The sequence below is a fragment of the Eucyclogobius newberryi genome, unplaced genomic scaffold (genome assembly GCF_026437365.1).
Source record: "Eucyclogobius newberryi isolate DKJ021-1_F unplaced genomic scaffold, fEucNew1.0.hap1 SCAF_3, whole genome shotgun sequence".
Lineage (NCBI taxonomy): Eukaryota > Metazoa > Chordata > Actinopteri > Gobiiformes > Gobiidae > Eucyclogobius > Eucyclogobius newberryi.
Window position 1 is genome coordinate 12,222,329 of NW_027315945.1, and position 12,909 is coordinate 12,235,237.

The window sequence follows — 12,909 nt, forward strand, 5'->3', positions numbered from 1 at the left end:
CAAATCCACACTGAACCAGCCCCAAGTATTATTGCAACTGAAATCTGACCAAACAAAAATCATACATTTTTAATCGATATTGTAATTTTTTCAAACTGAAATTCAAATCTGTCTTCATGACCCACCATGGGCTTCTATCTCACACATATTGCACCTTCAGAAACAAAATAGTCTTAAAGAAGCACTGTGTAAGAATCCTGGTTCCAGGCTTGCCACCTGCATTGAACCAAACTTTAAAACAACATTCTCCAACATTTTTTTTGACATTCTTTGGAACGTTAGAGGCAAAGTAAGAAACCCCACTGAGACAAACAGGGGCAGAACCAGAAGTTATGTGGAGAAACAAGCCCCCAAGAGTGTAACTTTGGTTTATAGTTGATATTTAGCAATTATTATGAACCTTTTTTTAACCAGGTAAGCCCCAGGGGAACTATTCACAGCAAACAAAAGCTGGCACATTGACACTTTCACATTCTTCACTCATGGTTCAAAATCTGTTACAGGTCCCAGAGTAGCTTAAGCACACATTTTGACCAGCGTATAGTTCACTTTGCTCTCAGTATTCAACCAATTGTGTCAATTACTGTAGCAGCTTTCCATGCGCCATCATGTTTGCCTCACTTACTCTCCATACAACAGTTAAAGTCCGTGTTTTAACCCGTGTGCCAAACCGTGTGTGCAGATGTCAGATCGACGAGGAGGTGACCCACAAGGCCTGGCTCAACCGCTCCAACATCATGTTCACGGGGCGCGACAAGTGGACCCTGGACAAGCGCGTCACCCTGCTCAACAACAACAGCAGCGACTTCTCCATCCACATCAGTAAGGTGCAGGTGACCGACGAGGGCCCCTACACCTGCACCTTCCAGGCCAACAACAAGCCCCGCCTCACCCACGTCTACCTCATCGTGCAAGGTAGGAAAGGTTCATGCACCGCGGAGAGGACTGCAGAGAAATGATGGTATTTGGTGAAGGGTTAGAATATGTTGAGCAAGGTGTTATTAAAGGGTCTTATTATGAAAAACTGACTTCTTTTTTTGTTGTTGTTGCTTTGAACAGTACCTAGTTGTGTTTTATTGGAGGAAATGTTGAAATAATCTTGTGTATTTAGTCTCTCTCCTTGACCACATCACAAAAAAGCCTCACCATGTCATGACAGGGTGCAAAAGTAAAAGTATAGTACAATTTTGAGGTATCCGTACTTTACTTAAAGCTGGTGTATCCATATTTTCTATTTTGTTGATAAGTAAATGTTACGTTTGTGAGACATAAAGTATTGTATGTCTCATCAACCTGGCAGTAAGAGCTGAAAGCAGCGCTCTGATTGGCTGTGCTTGGGTGGTCCGCCTCAGTTTGGACGTAGACACAAACAGGCTTTAATTTTATTCAGATAAAACAAGTGTACACAGATCAAAATCTCCTTGTATTGACTTCCGCACAAAATGTATAGCCAGCAGCATAACAAAGATCGTTTTTGGCTTTAACACAATAATCAGCAGACAAAAGTGCTTAGTTTCACTGCCCTAAAACTGTGCACACGCTCAAAAATGAATGTATTTTGATATTAACAATGTGCCAAAGGGTCTGTTAGAGGTTTTGTGTTGAGTTGGACAGATTTAACTACATTTTACAGTAGAAACATTCACTTTTTCTTTACTACATCAGCTATCTGTACTTTCTAGCCCATTACATTTTGGACAAAGCACTTTCCATAGGGTTTGAGGGGTTATTTTAAACACGCTCACTGTGACATCCTGTCAAAAGGTTTTGAGTTGAAGCCACAGCTATGAGCAAACTAAAATATATACTGCAGGCTTAAAATAGACTAGAAATGAAATTGCTCTTTTTGACCCAAAAGTATCAAAAATCTTCATCAGTATCATTCCATTGAACTTAACGGTTCTCAAAATATGTGGGAAATACTTTAGGGGTACCTAAATACTAATTCTGTGTGTGATACTTTTACTTGTTTTCCTTGTGTATTGGTACTTTTCACGAGACTGATTAGACTTCATTTCATTGTTCAATTCAACAGTATTTGGTTAAGCTAGAAGCATTTCTTTTCAGCCTGAAGATAACGCTGTTTACTTAACCAGACTTGGAGCTGGAGCGTCAATAAAAATACAATTATAGATATTACTTCTTGATTAGCTGGTCTTTTATACGAGATTGTAAATCAGAAAATGTCTTTTTTTAAGGTGAAAAGGCCTTATGTTTGTGTCAATATCAGCAGAGTTTGCACGGCCTGAGTGATATGTATTTTTTCATCAGGCTAAAGTTGGTAAAGAAGTTGGTCAGCTGTGTACTGCATTCTGAACTAGATTTTGCAATGGCTGAAGCCATTGCTTGAGTGTCTGCATTCTTGCTGAAAGTGTACATGTGTGTAAGTACAAATTTGTTGAAGTGTGAAGTTGTTGAAGTTGTTTAATTGTGTGAAATTGCCGAATTTGTGTAAAAGTACTTTTTTATTGTAAAAGTACTTTTTTGTGTAAAAGTACTTTTTGTGTAAAAGTACTTTTTGTGTTAAAAGATTTTTTGTGTTAAAAGTATTTTTTGTGTTAAAAGTATTTTTGTGTTAAAAGTATTTTTGTGTTAAAAGTATTTTTTGTGTTAAAAGTATTTTTTGTGTTAAAAGTTTTTTTTGTGTTAAAAGTATTTTTTGTGTTAAAAGTACTTTTTGTGTTAAAAGTATTTTTTTGTGTTAAAAGTATTTTTTGTGTTAAAAGTTTTTTTTTGTGTTAAAAGTATGTTTTGTGTTAAAAGTACTTTTTGTGTTAAAAGTATTTTTTTGTGTTAAAAGTATTTTTTGTGTTAAAAGTATTTTTTGTGTTAAAAGTATTTTTTGTGTTAAAAGTACTTTTTGTGTTAAAAGTATTTTTTGTGTTAAAAGTATTTTTTGTGTTAAAAGTATTTTTTTGTGTTAAAAGTGTTTTTTGTGTTAAAAGTATTTTTTGTGTTAAAAGTATTTTTTGTGTTAAAAGTACTTTTTGTGTTAAAAGTATTTTTTGTGTTAAAAGTACTTTTTGTTAAAAGTATTTTTTGTGTTAAAAGCATTTTTTTGTGTTAAAAGTACTTTTTGTGTTAAAAGTATTTTTTGTGTTAAAAGCATTTTTTGTGTTAAAAGTACTTTTTGTGTTAAAAGTATTTTTTGTGTTAAAAGTATTTTTGGTGTAAAAGTATTTTTTTATGTAAAAGTACTTTTTGTTAAAAGTATTTTTTGTGTTAAAAGTGTTTTTTGTGTTAAAAGTATTTTTTGTGTTAAAAGTACTTTTTGTTAAAAGTATTTTTTGTGTTAAAAGCATTTTTTGTGTTAAAAGTACTTTTTGTGTTAAAAGTATTTTTTGTGTTAAAAGTATTTTTTGTGTTAAAACTTTTTTTGTGTTAAAAGTATTTTTGGTGTAAAAGTATTTTTTTATGTAAAAGTACTTTTTTTGTAAAAGTACTGCATGTGTGTAAAAGTACTACATGTGTGTACAAGTACTACATGTGTTTAAATACTAATGTGTTGAATTCTGAATGTGTTGAAAGTGTTTGGAAGTGTGGAAGGGTTAATATTTGTTGAAAACATGAATTGTGTTCAATGCCACAATTATTACAATGGGTTAAAGTACTTTTGTAAATACTGTAAAAAGTACAAGTAGTACAAATGTCAAAAGTAATAGCACACGTAAGACTGTGAAAGCGATCGTAATGAGGTATCACTTGTTGAAATCGGTGAAAGTGTTAAGGAGTTGAAACTTACCGAAGGTGGAAAAGTGTCAAAATACTGATACTTTTGCAAATACTGCAAAAAGTACAAGTAGTACAAATGTCAAAAGTAATAGCACACGTAAGACTGTGAAAGCGATCGTAATGAGGTATCACTTGTTGAAATCGGTGAAAGCGTTAAGGAGTTGAAACGCGCCAAAGGTTTTGGACTGGAAAGGGTTAAAATAGTATACTTTTACAAATACTGCAAAAAGTGCAAGTAGTACAAATGTCAAAAGTAATAGCAATAATGACACAGTGAACACGGTCATAATGATGTATCACTTGTTGAGATCGATGAAAGCGTTAAGGAGTTGAAACGCACCGAAGGTCAGGAAAAAACTGGAAAATATAATAAAAATAAAAAACACTAGAACATATAGTGTCTGCGAGACATCTCGCAGACACTCAATTATAACCAGCTGATGTCAAGTGGTTGTCAAGAAGATAAGACAAAGTATATGTTACACAAACATGGACAAATGAGACAAAACACATTCATCTAAAATGAATCTAACTAAACAAACAGTTATGTGCAATATTCAGACCTACAAACCCAATGTCTATCATTTAATTTTGCATAATTGCAGTTCATGTCTTTCCCAAAAGTGTTGCAAAAGACAAATTAAATATCACCAAGAGATATTTTTGTTGCTGTAGATGTCATTAACTCAATCAGAAATATGTTTTACAGCCAAAAAGCACTTTCTGCCTTATCTTCTTAATAAGTGAATGTGTTTATTCCCATATAACCTTGAAAAATGCCAGCTTGTAGTAAAATTGTTGAACGAACATTGATTTCAGGCTTTAAAATTAATGTACATAAATTATAATACTTAAATAAGTATTATAATTCGTTTTTCCCCAATACCGTGATTCTTACTAATGAAGGAAGTAGAGAAAAAGGTGCACCGCCTGTCTTATATAAAAACATCTGCTAAATGATTTTAATAACATAATGTCGTTATTAACCCAGGCACGGCGCTGAATGGTTCTGATTCAGGCTCGACATCAGGGGGAGATAAAGAAGTGTATCTCATATGAATCGCCAATGACGTTTGTGTTATTGACAGTTTTTTTTTTTAGGAAGTTGCATGTTCCTCAATAAAGATATCAAAAACGAGTTCTTTTTAACGCTGCAACAGATGTGCACATGACTGGTGAATGATGGTGTGCAGTCTTTTCACGCTGGAATATCGGAATCAGAATTCAAAGCCGAATATAATTGGTGCTGCATTTTCTCTCATTGATCGGGCGCTTTCACGGCACCGCTGTTTTTGAAGGCTCGTCAATAGACTTCATCGTTTTCTTTGTCCATGTCTCTATGTACAAATTCTGGAAGCACAATTTCAAAAACAAGGTTGCATGTTGTTGGAGGGGATGATCTTCTTCTCCTTGCTCTTCCTCACTGTACGAAATCATGTGTTGACAATTTAGCGAAGCAAGAAGGTGCGAGTAGCGTGTTGTCCATGAACATGCCTTGCTGAATATTGCACTTTTTAGATTTGTTTCTCAGGTCGGATTGTTTAGGCCAGGGGTGTCCAAACTTTTTTCACCGAGGGCCGCATTTTGAAACTTATACGGAGCAGAGGGCCACAAACAACCTGAAAATGTTGATTTTTTTTGCATTTGACATAGTTTTGATACCTCCACACCTTTAATAAGACTTGGAACATAAATATTATGTTGGTATAACGTCGAAATGCTTCAATCTCTCCAATTTTACAGTAAAAACTACTACTTTTTGTTGTTTGGACCAACTTAACAGGAAGCCGGAAGGCCGACAAAAATTGGTCTGAGGGCCGCATTTGGCCCCCGGGCCTTAGTTTGGACATGCCTGGTTTAGGCTGATGGAAACAACTCCCGACCCAGCCATTGTCCAACCGACTAAGACTGCAACGTTAATAAAGAAGGAAATGAACATGATTGTGAAGATGGCATTGTCAAAAGGCTGGTGGTTGCTTCCTGGTCAATCCCCATATGCAAGCTTCCAAAAACCAAATCGGAGTTTAAACATTTGAGAATTCAGTTCAAGACTTGCACACCCTCGAAGGCAATCCATGTTGGTTTCCATGCTTTTTCTGTGCTTTTTTTTTTCATATTGACGTTCATTAATCTCCTGTCGACTGATCCTGGCCTTAATTTGAATTCTTAACATTTTGGGTGTCTATACAAGTGTGTGGAGATGTTTCCAACCTGTGCAAATCATCAGCTAAACTGCTTTATGATTTGTTGAGCAGAGAAACCATCTTGAAACGGCCCCAACAGTCCTTACTCTTCTTATGTGTCAGTGCTAGAATACTGCATACATAGTAATAGTATTGATAATAATGCATTTGATTTTAAAAGTGCTTTTGGACTCCCAAAGACGCTTTACATCGCTGTATCTGTTCACTCCACCCTACTCCTCCAATCTGTCCAATTTCTCCCTCCGACCACCACCAACCATTCACTCACACACATCAGACTCATATTAAAGGTTCAAGGCACAGTATCTAGTTAAATTTGTTGTACCCACACCTTTGTTTCAACGTTCATGACATCTTGATACAAATAACAGAGTCCGCCATTATACAAAACATTAGTTGGCACACACACAGCCTTACAGTGAATCAACTTGAGATGTTGAGGTAAGTTGTGCTCTAATTTTTGTCATATTGTATTAAAAAGAGCAGGAAAATCAGTAATTCCAGAGGCATCACCCTGAGTTAATAAAAAAATCATTTAAAATAAAAAACGACCTCTTTTTTTTGTTCTTTGTCTTCCAATTAGCTGCTCATTCTACAATCAAGGTTTCTGAGGTTTTAAAACTTAACTTTACCAACACACATGCACAAATGAGCTTGTCCTTGTCCTATGGCATCGTCTCGGTAGCACATGGCTGGAGGAATCGCTGCTGCAGTAAACCAAGACATTAGCGGTTGATGAATAGCTTGCATTTGGTTGTGGCACTGCCCAGGTCAATTTGTCCAATACATTCTGGAGCTCTACTCATCTTTATGAAGTCAAAGTTAGGCCGATTAGATCGACGAGGAGACAACAGAGCGGAGATGTGGTGCACGAGGGGGCCGTCCGGCTGTCTGTGGGCTAAATGATTGACAGAGTGTGACTATGACGCTAGCTCTACTCGTCAAGCTAGCAGCGGCGTGACGTTTGACTGATCAGGACTGATGTGTGTGAAGGAGGATGCTATGGGGATGGATAGAAGGAAGGAGCGTATTGCAAGTTGTTGTAAGTTGTTGTCGTCTGGGTAAATGGATTTATTCTGGTCTTTTCATATGCTGTATTTTGAACAGCTATTTAAAGGTATATAGACCTTTCCGGTAAGAGGAAGATTTAAAAAAAAAATCTGAAAGGTTCCACGGTATGTAATCTCTTGCAAGTTGAAATTACATAATTAAAGGGTTTATTGCTGTAAAATATCTTGTAAGAAAGTGGTGTCGCCTGCTTCACTCTATGGGGATCCACTGAAAGACAGAAAAATGACAGTGTATAATATAATATAAAGTGTACCTTTATGTACTCAAGGCATCTTTCACAATAGCATAGTTCTTTATGGTGCAAATTCTATACGGTGCAAACAATCACAACGCGTAATTGTTTTGAATATTGCACTAATGTATGTCTCCATAACCCTCTTACAAAATTGCAAGAAACTTTTAACTGGCTATAGTGATGACAATCTGCTGCATCGGAGACATGGGCTTTGGGCTCGCAGGTGGCGGAGGCGATGTCAGATGCTAGCTAACGGAAAACCAAACAAACATTCCTATCCGCGGGGCTTCAAACTTGGCACGGATGTCCACAGAGCGCACTTCCAAGTCCCCTCCAGGTTCAGCTGTAGCTTTCAGAATAATTACTGCCCCAAGTCAGTGCATCAAACCATGACAACACTTCTTCAGTCTGCATTTTGCAAATACTAATGTCCCTCAAGACAGAAACAAAATGAAAGTCTAGATGTTCCGGTGGTATTGCATTAGCAACAATATCAAGTAATTTGAATTCAAGGGGCATCAAAAAGGTTTTCCAAGAAGTGGGCAATTTCTGAAGTAACTCATTTATTTGCAAGATTGAATGGGTAGTGCTAAATACGAGCACAATTTAAAATGAAATTATATAGTGTGTAATATAATATTTCAGGCAAACTTCAAATAGCCATAGCCAAGGCTGAATCAGGCTTTGTACACTTTCGTCATCAGCGTTTTAATCACATCATACCAAATCATATTCAAATTTTTCAGATTGACCTTTTTATGTTGGAAATTTGAACCTTTTTGAACTGTCTTGTAGCCTCACAATATATGGACATGTAATGTATTCAGTAACTCATAGGATTCAAATCAACCATGCACCAAATAGTGTAATTACATATTTTATCGTTTAGTTTATTTTCACATTACTTTGCAGTGCTTTTCACCGTCAGTTATTTGTCAGTCTCATATTAGAAGACACACTCTTCAACGTACTCCTGTAAGTACCCATTTGTAATCATCTTGGTTGCTGAATCTTGAAAGAGAAGAATACTAAAAGGTCTGGGAGAGCTTCTTATTCTGTGTATTATTCAAAGCCGCGCTGACGTAAGAGTGGGTTTTTAATGGCCATTTGCTGCAATTTGGACTTGTGCGCATTTTGAAGAGAAGGTCGCGCAGACGGTTAAAGTTCACTGAGCATAGCTGTTCACATCATTAGTCCGATTATTGCCTGACGGTGCGAGGTACGGCACTTTGCATCGCTCTGTAACATGTTCTAAGACCGTAGAAGTGGACACTAAAGGGTTTTTCAAAAGGTTGGAAACTGCACCGCAAACTAAATGAATATCTACTGTACAAATTTCACAAGGAACTTTGCCGCTAAATCCATAAATCAAAGTTATTTCTTGCGTTGGGGTATTTTTTATGGAGGTAGACATTGACCGGTTTTCTTCCCGTCTGTTCCCAGTGCCAGCAAGGATCGTCAACATCTCCAAAGACGTGTCGGTGAACGAGGGGGAGAACGTGAACTTGTTCTGTCTCGCAGTGGGGCGACCGGAGCCCACCGTCACCTGGAAGGTCCACAAATGTAAGACAACCCAAGTCAAGCAATCTTTCCATTTGTGTCATGGAATCAGAAAATGTCCTTGGGAGGAGACAAACACCGATGCTATTCCGTAACACATTGAGAACACAATTCAACCTAGAATATGAAACGACACAGAAATATCAGACATTTGTATGGCATGCATGGGAGAAAACGGGGGACTGATCACGCAGGCTGCGTGACCCTCCTGCGTCTCACCCCGTTTTTTCCCATGCTGGTTGGTTTTATTAGATATTCTGGAATAGGCGGGTCACATTTCTCATTGGTCAGCCTCACATCAAGGCACTTGTTTTACAGCTGGTATTTTTCCTAGAGATCAAGCCTTGGGTAAACATTATCCAAACTCCTCTGGGCTGTCACCCCCCCTAGGGTAAACATCCTTTGGCCCTTTACGACCCCTTCACAAATGCAGTTTGTCACACACCCGTTCTTCTCTTAGACTAATGATGCAGATAAAATATCACTATTATGCAGATAAAATACATCACAGAAATATAATCATATATTCACATTTTATCACAATATGTTTCCTCATCTTAAACAATATCTTCTATGTTTGAACTTGGTCATGAATGGTCAGGTTTTTGAGTTGGTTTTATTATTGCTATACCTGTTTTTAGAGAGGTGGAAACTTTAGTGTTCAATCATGAGAATATCCATCAGATGGATCAGATGAAACAGTTATTGCTTCTTTTGGTTTTGTAAAATGTGTGGTACTTGTGATACTTCTTACGGACCGGTGTGTGTCTTTGGTTCTTCAAACACCATCACAATCACATCAGTTTTGGAAAGTTTGAAATTTCTTGCCCAAGGAAACATCTACAATACAAACTGAAGGGGGCTGCCAAACTTTGTACCTCCTCAAAACGGCACGAATGACGGAATATTTTGTATTACGATTACTATTATTGTAGTTCTCGATTTTGAACCATGAGTGAAGAACATGTTTTAGAATGTTCTTTTCTCTCCTGCTGATGTTGAACTATGACAGTCATTTCCTGGTGATTGACACTGATACATGATTGAATACAGTCAAAATGCCTTTTAGACTATATTATTCAGTCTTATTATTTGTTCCACAAATAGTTGCTTCACAATGTACCGAAGAAAAGGTGTTTTCCTGAAATAGATGGAATTTAAAAAAACAGGTGCTAGACACTCAAGCATACGGATTTTAATGAGCATGGGAAGTTTTATCAAAGTAACATCGCCAACATATTCACTATTGTGACGTGTCCTTGGATTGCATTAGCACCAAAACGTTGAATAAAAACGTCTATCATACATATAACATAGATACATAACGTGACAACTAATCTGATCATTTGATTTTCAGATATGCTTGAAAAGTTTTTAATCACATGTTATTAGCTCTCTGCAGTGCTAATAAACACATTGAAGCTGCGGTAGTTTTTACTTTCACTTTAACCTAGCGGACCAAAACACATATTTTACTGTCTTTTACTGATCTGGTGCAGTTTAATGCCTCGCTTAGTTTACTCCTAGTCTTTATTGGACTACACTGTTACATGCGCCAGGATCACGACTACACATGGACTTCTCCAGATGTGTTTTTGGGATCTTTGAAAGTCATTTGGGGTGTTTTTGTCATTTGAATACGTCTCATTTAAGATGGTGTGAAAACATTCTCCCTCTTTACTCTTTATGGTTGTACACAAGCCAGAACTGTCAAGGTTTTATTGATGAGTTTACTGAGATGCTTTCAGTCGTATGCACAGATTTTGATGGTCATTACAGGTGACGTGAATGTGAATAATCTCTCTGACAGAAATGCTAAAGATCTTGATTCTGTCCTTGAAACGTTTGGCCTGATTAAGCATGTGAGTGGCCCCACCCACTGCAGAGGACAGATTTTGGACCTGCTAATAACAAAGCGGCTTGATATTCCTAATGTCAATGTAGACAATGTGGCCCTGTCTGATTATTTCTGTGTCTTCTTTGGCATGTCTGTCACAACAGCTGGCCCTGCAATTGTTCAAAGGAGACACATAAATGAAAGAACAGGTGCACTGTTCATAGAAATGGTAAAAATGTGAAAATACCGTATGTTCTAATGTTGACGAGCTGTTAAACTCTGTTAGATCCAGTGTTGTGAATGTCCTGGACACAATTGGTCCTCTGGAGGAATGATGATTCGGTCAGAGCACAAAAAAGGGAGTGCCTCAAGTCAGAGTCTCAGGTCTGTTATGAGATCAATAAAGAAAAACAGTGAGAGTACAACCAGACACTGTTTAGAACAAGGGAGAGGTATCTCTCAAATAATGGATGGTTGGAAATAGCCGCAATAACTCCGCAATTGAACAGCCAGCTAGACACACTCATTGATGTTAATGATTATTGGAAGTAGACAATATTTGATTTGTTTTTTTGTTGTTTTGTTGTTTTTTAGATTTCATGTCCTACATGTTCTGTTTGTCTGTAATGTCATTGTGTCTGTGTGCTGGAGCTGCTGTTTTAATGCAAGACAAATGTCAAATTCTATCTGACAATAAAGTATTATTATTATTATTTGTATTATTTTAAATCCACTAGATTTCTAAAGTCTGTGCCGAGCAGTGTGTTCGCACCACTCACTGAAATACTGGTAGTCAATACGACTCTTCAGTCTGGAACAGTCCCAAGGGTCTTGAAAATAAGTCAATCAGCTTCTTCTTAAGAAGAGCGGTCTTGCTACATGCAACAGCAATGAAAAATGATCGGCCCATTTCAAACCTGCTCTTCTAACCCTTCTAGTAAAAGTCCTTGAAAAAGCAGCATACAAACTGCTTACTGACTTCCTTGTACAGAAGGACTCTGTTTTCCAGTCTTGATTCAGATCACATCACAGCACTGAGACCGCTCTCATTATTTAAGTAACAAATGAAATCTGAGCATGATTTGGGTAAGGTATCAGTCTTAGTCCTGCTGGATCTTTCGCTCATTGGATCCTACTTTGATCGTGGGATCCTACTTCAGAGACTAGAGGACTGGGTGGGCATCACTGGCAATGCCCTACATTGGTTTAAGTTCTATCTAAAATACTTTGTTGTGATTGGTAACTGTGTGTGGATGCAAAACAACTTTCTCCAGTTGAACTCAGACAAGACTGAAATCATCGTCTTTGGCCACAGAAACAAAGAGAAAGTGTTAGTGGTCACCTCCAGTCTTTTTCTGTAAAACCTTTAAACAAAGTGAGACATTTAGGAGTAATGTTGGACTCGGAGTTGAACATGAAATCAATAACATCAGCAGCGTTTTACCGTTTATAAAACAATGCCAGGATTAAAAATGCAGTGTCTAAAATTGACTTGGAGAGGCTTATTCGTGCATTTGTTTCTAGTAGGATAGATAACGGCCTGCTCACTGGCCTCTCCAAATGAGCTGTAAAACCATCTTGGACTCTGAGAACCTCAAGGACCGGCCTCCTGCTGATTCCCAGGGTCAGGACTAAACATGGTGAAGCAGCGTTTCAACACTGCAGTTATGTTCTGGAAAAGCTTTCCTGAGGTCGTGAGACAGGCCCCTACTTTAGCAATGATTAAATCCAGGCCAAAATGATCTCTTTTTAGCTGCGCATATGAGAGAATTTTATCTTTATTTGACATTTTTTTTAATTCATTTTAATGTAACACATTTTTTGCATTGGGAGCTATTTTGTACTTAGTTTTTTTCTCTGTGTTTATGGTTGTAAAGCACTCTGAGTTACATTATGTATGAATGGTTCCATACAAATAAATCTTGATTAATTTATGAATTGATTAGACTAGGCCAGTTTTCTATTGTCTGTCTGATCTAAGGAAGGACTGGATTAGACACCTGGATTACAGCGTCTTTGGGTCACTGAAAAGCGCTATATAAATAAAAGTTATTATTATTATTATTACACCTAATGTCTAATGCGTGTGGTGAAGGTTTACAAACTGTGAGGCACGGACACTCTGAGCCCAATATAAAGAGAACGAAAGAGAGAGACTAAATAGGGCTGCACCCTTCCATGTTAGCAGTATTTTAGCATTAATAACCAAATGTTTATTAGCATTAATTACCAAATTGTCACCTCAAAAATATTAATTGCAACTTTGAAAA

At 37.2% G+C, this 12,909-nt stretch overlaps 1 protein-coding gene across 2 annotated transcripts in view; it reads left to right on the forward strand.

The window, feature by feature from the left end:
* iglon5 (IgLON family member 5) overlaps nucleotides 1-12,909 on the forward strand; it is a 295,698-nt gene that overhangs the window by 232,404 nt on the left and 50,385 nt on the right. For both annotated transcript variants that reach the window (XM_072461621.1, XM_072461622.1), the window contains 2 exons: nucleotides 683-915; nucleotides 8,686-8,805. In XM_072461621.1, the coding sequence (XP_072317722.1) occupies nucleotides 683-915; nucleotides 8,686-8,805 (353 nt within the window). The remainder of the gene's footprint in view (nucleotides 1-682; nucleotides 916-8,685; nucleotides 8,806-12,909) is intronic.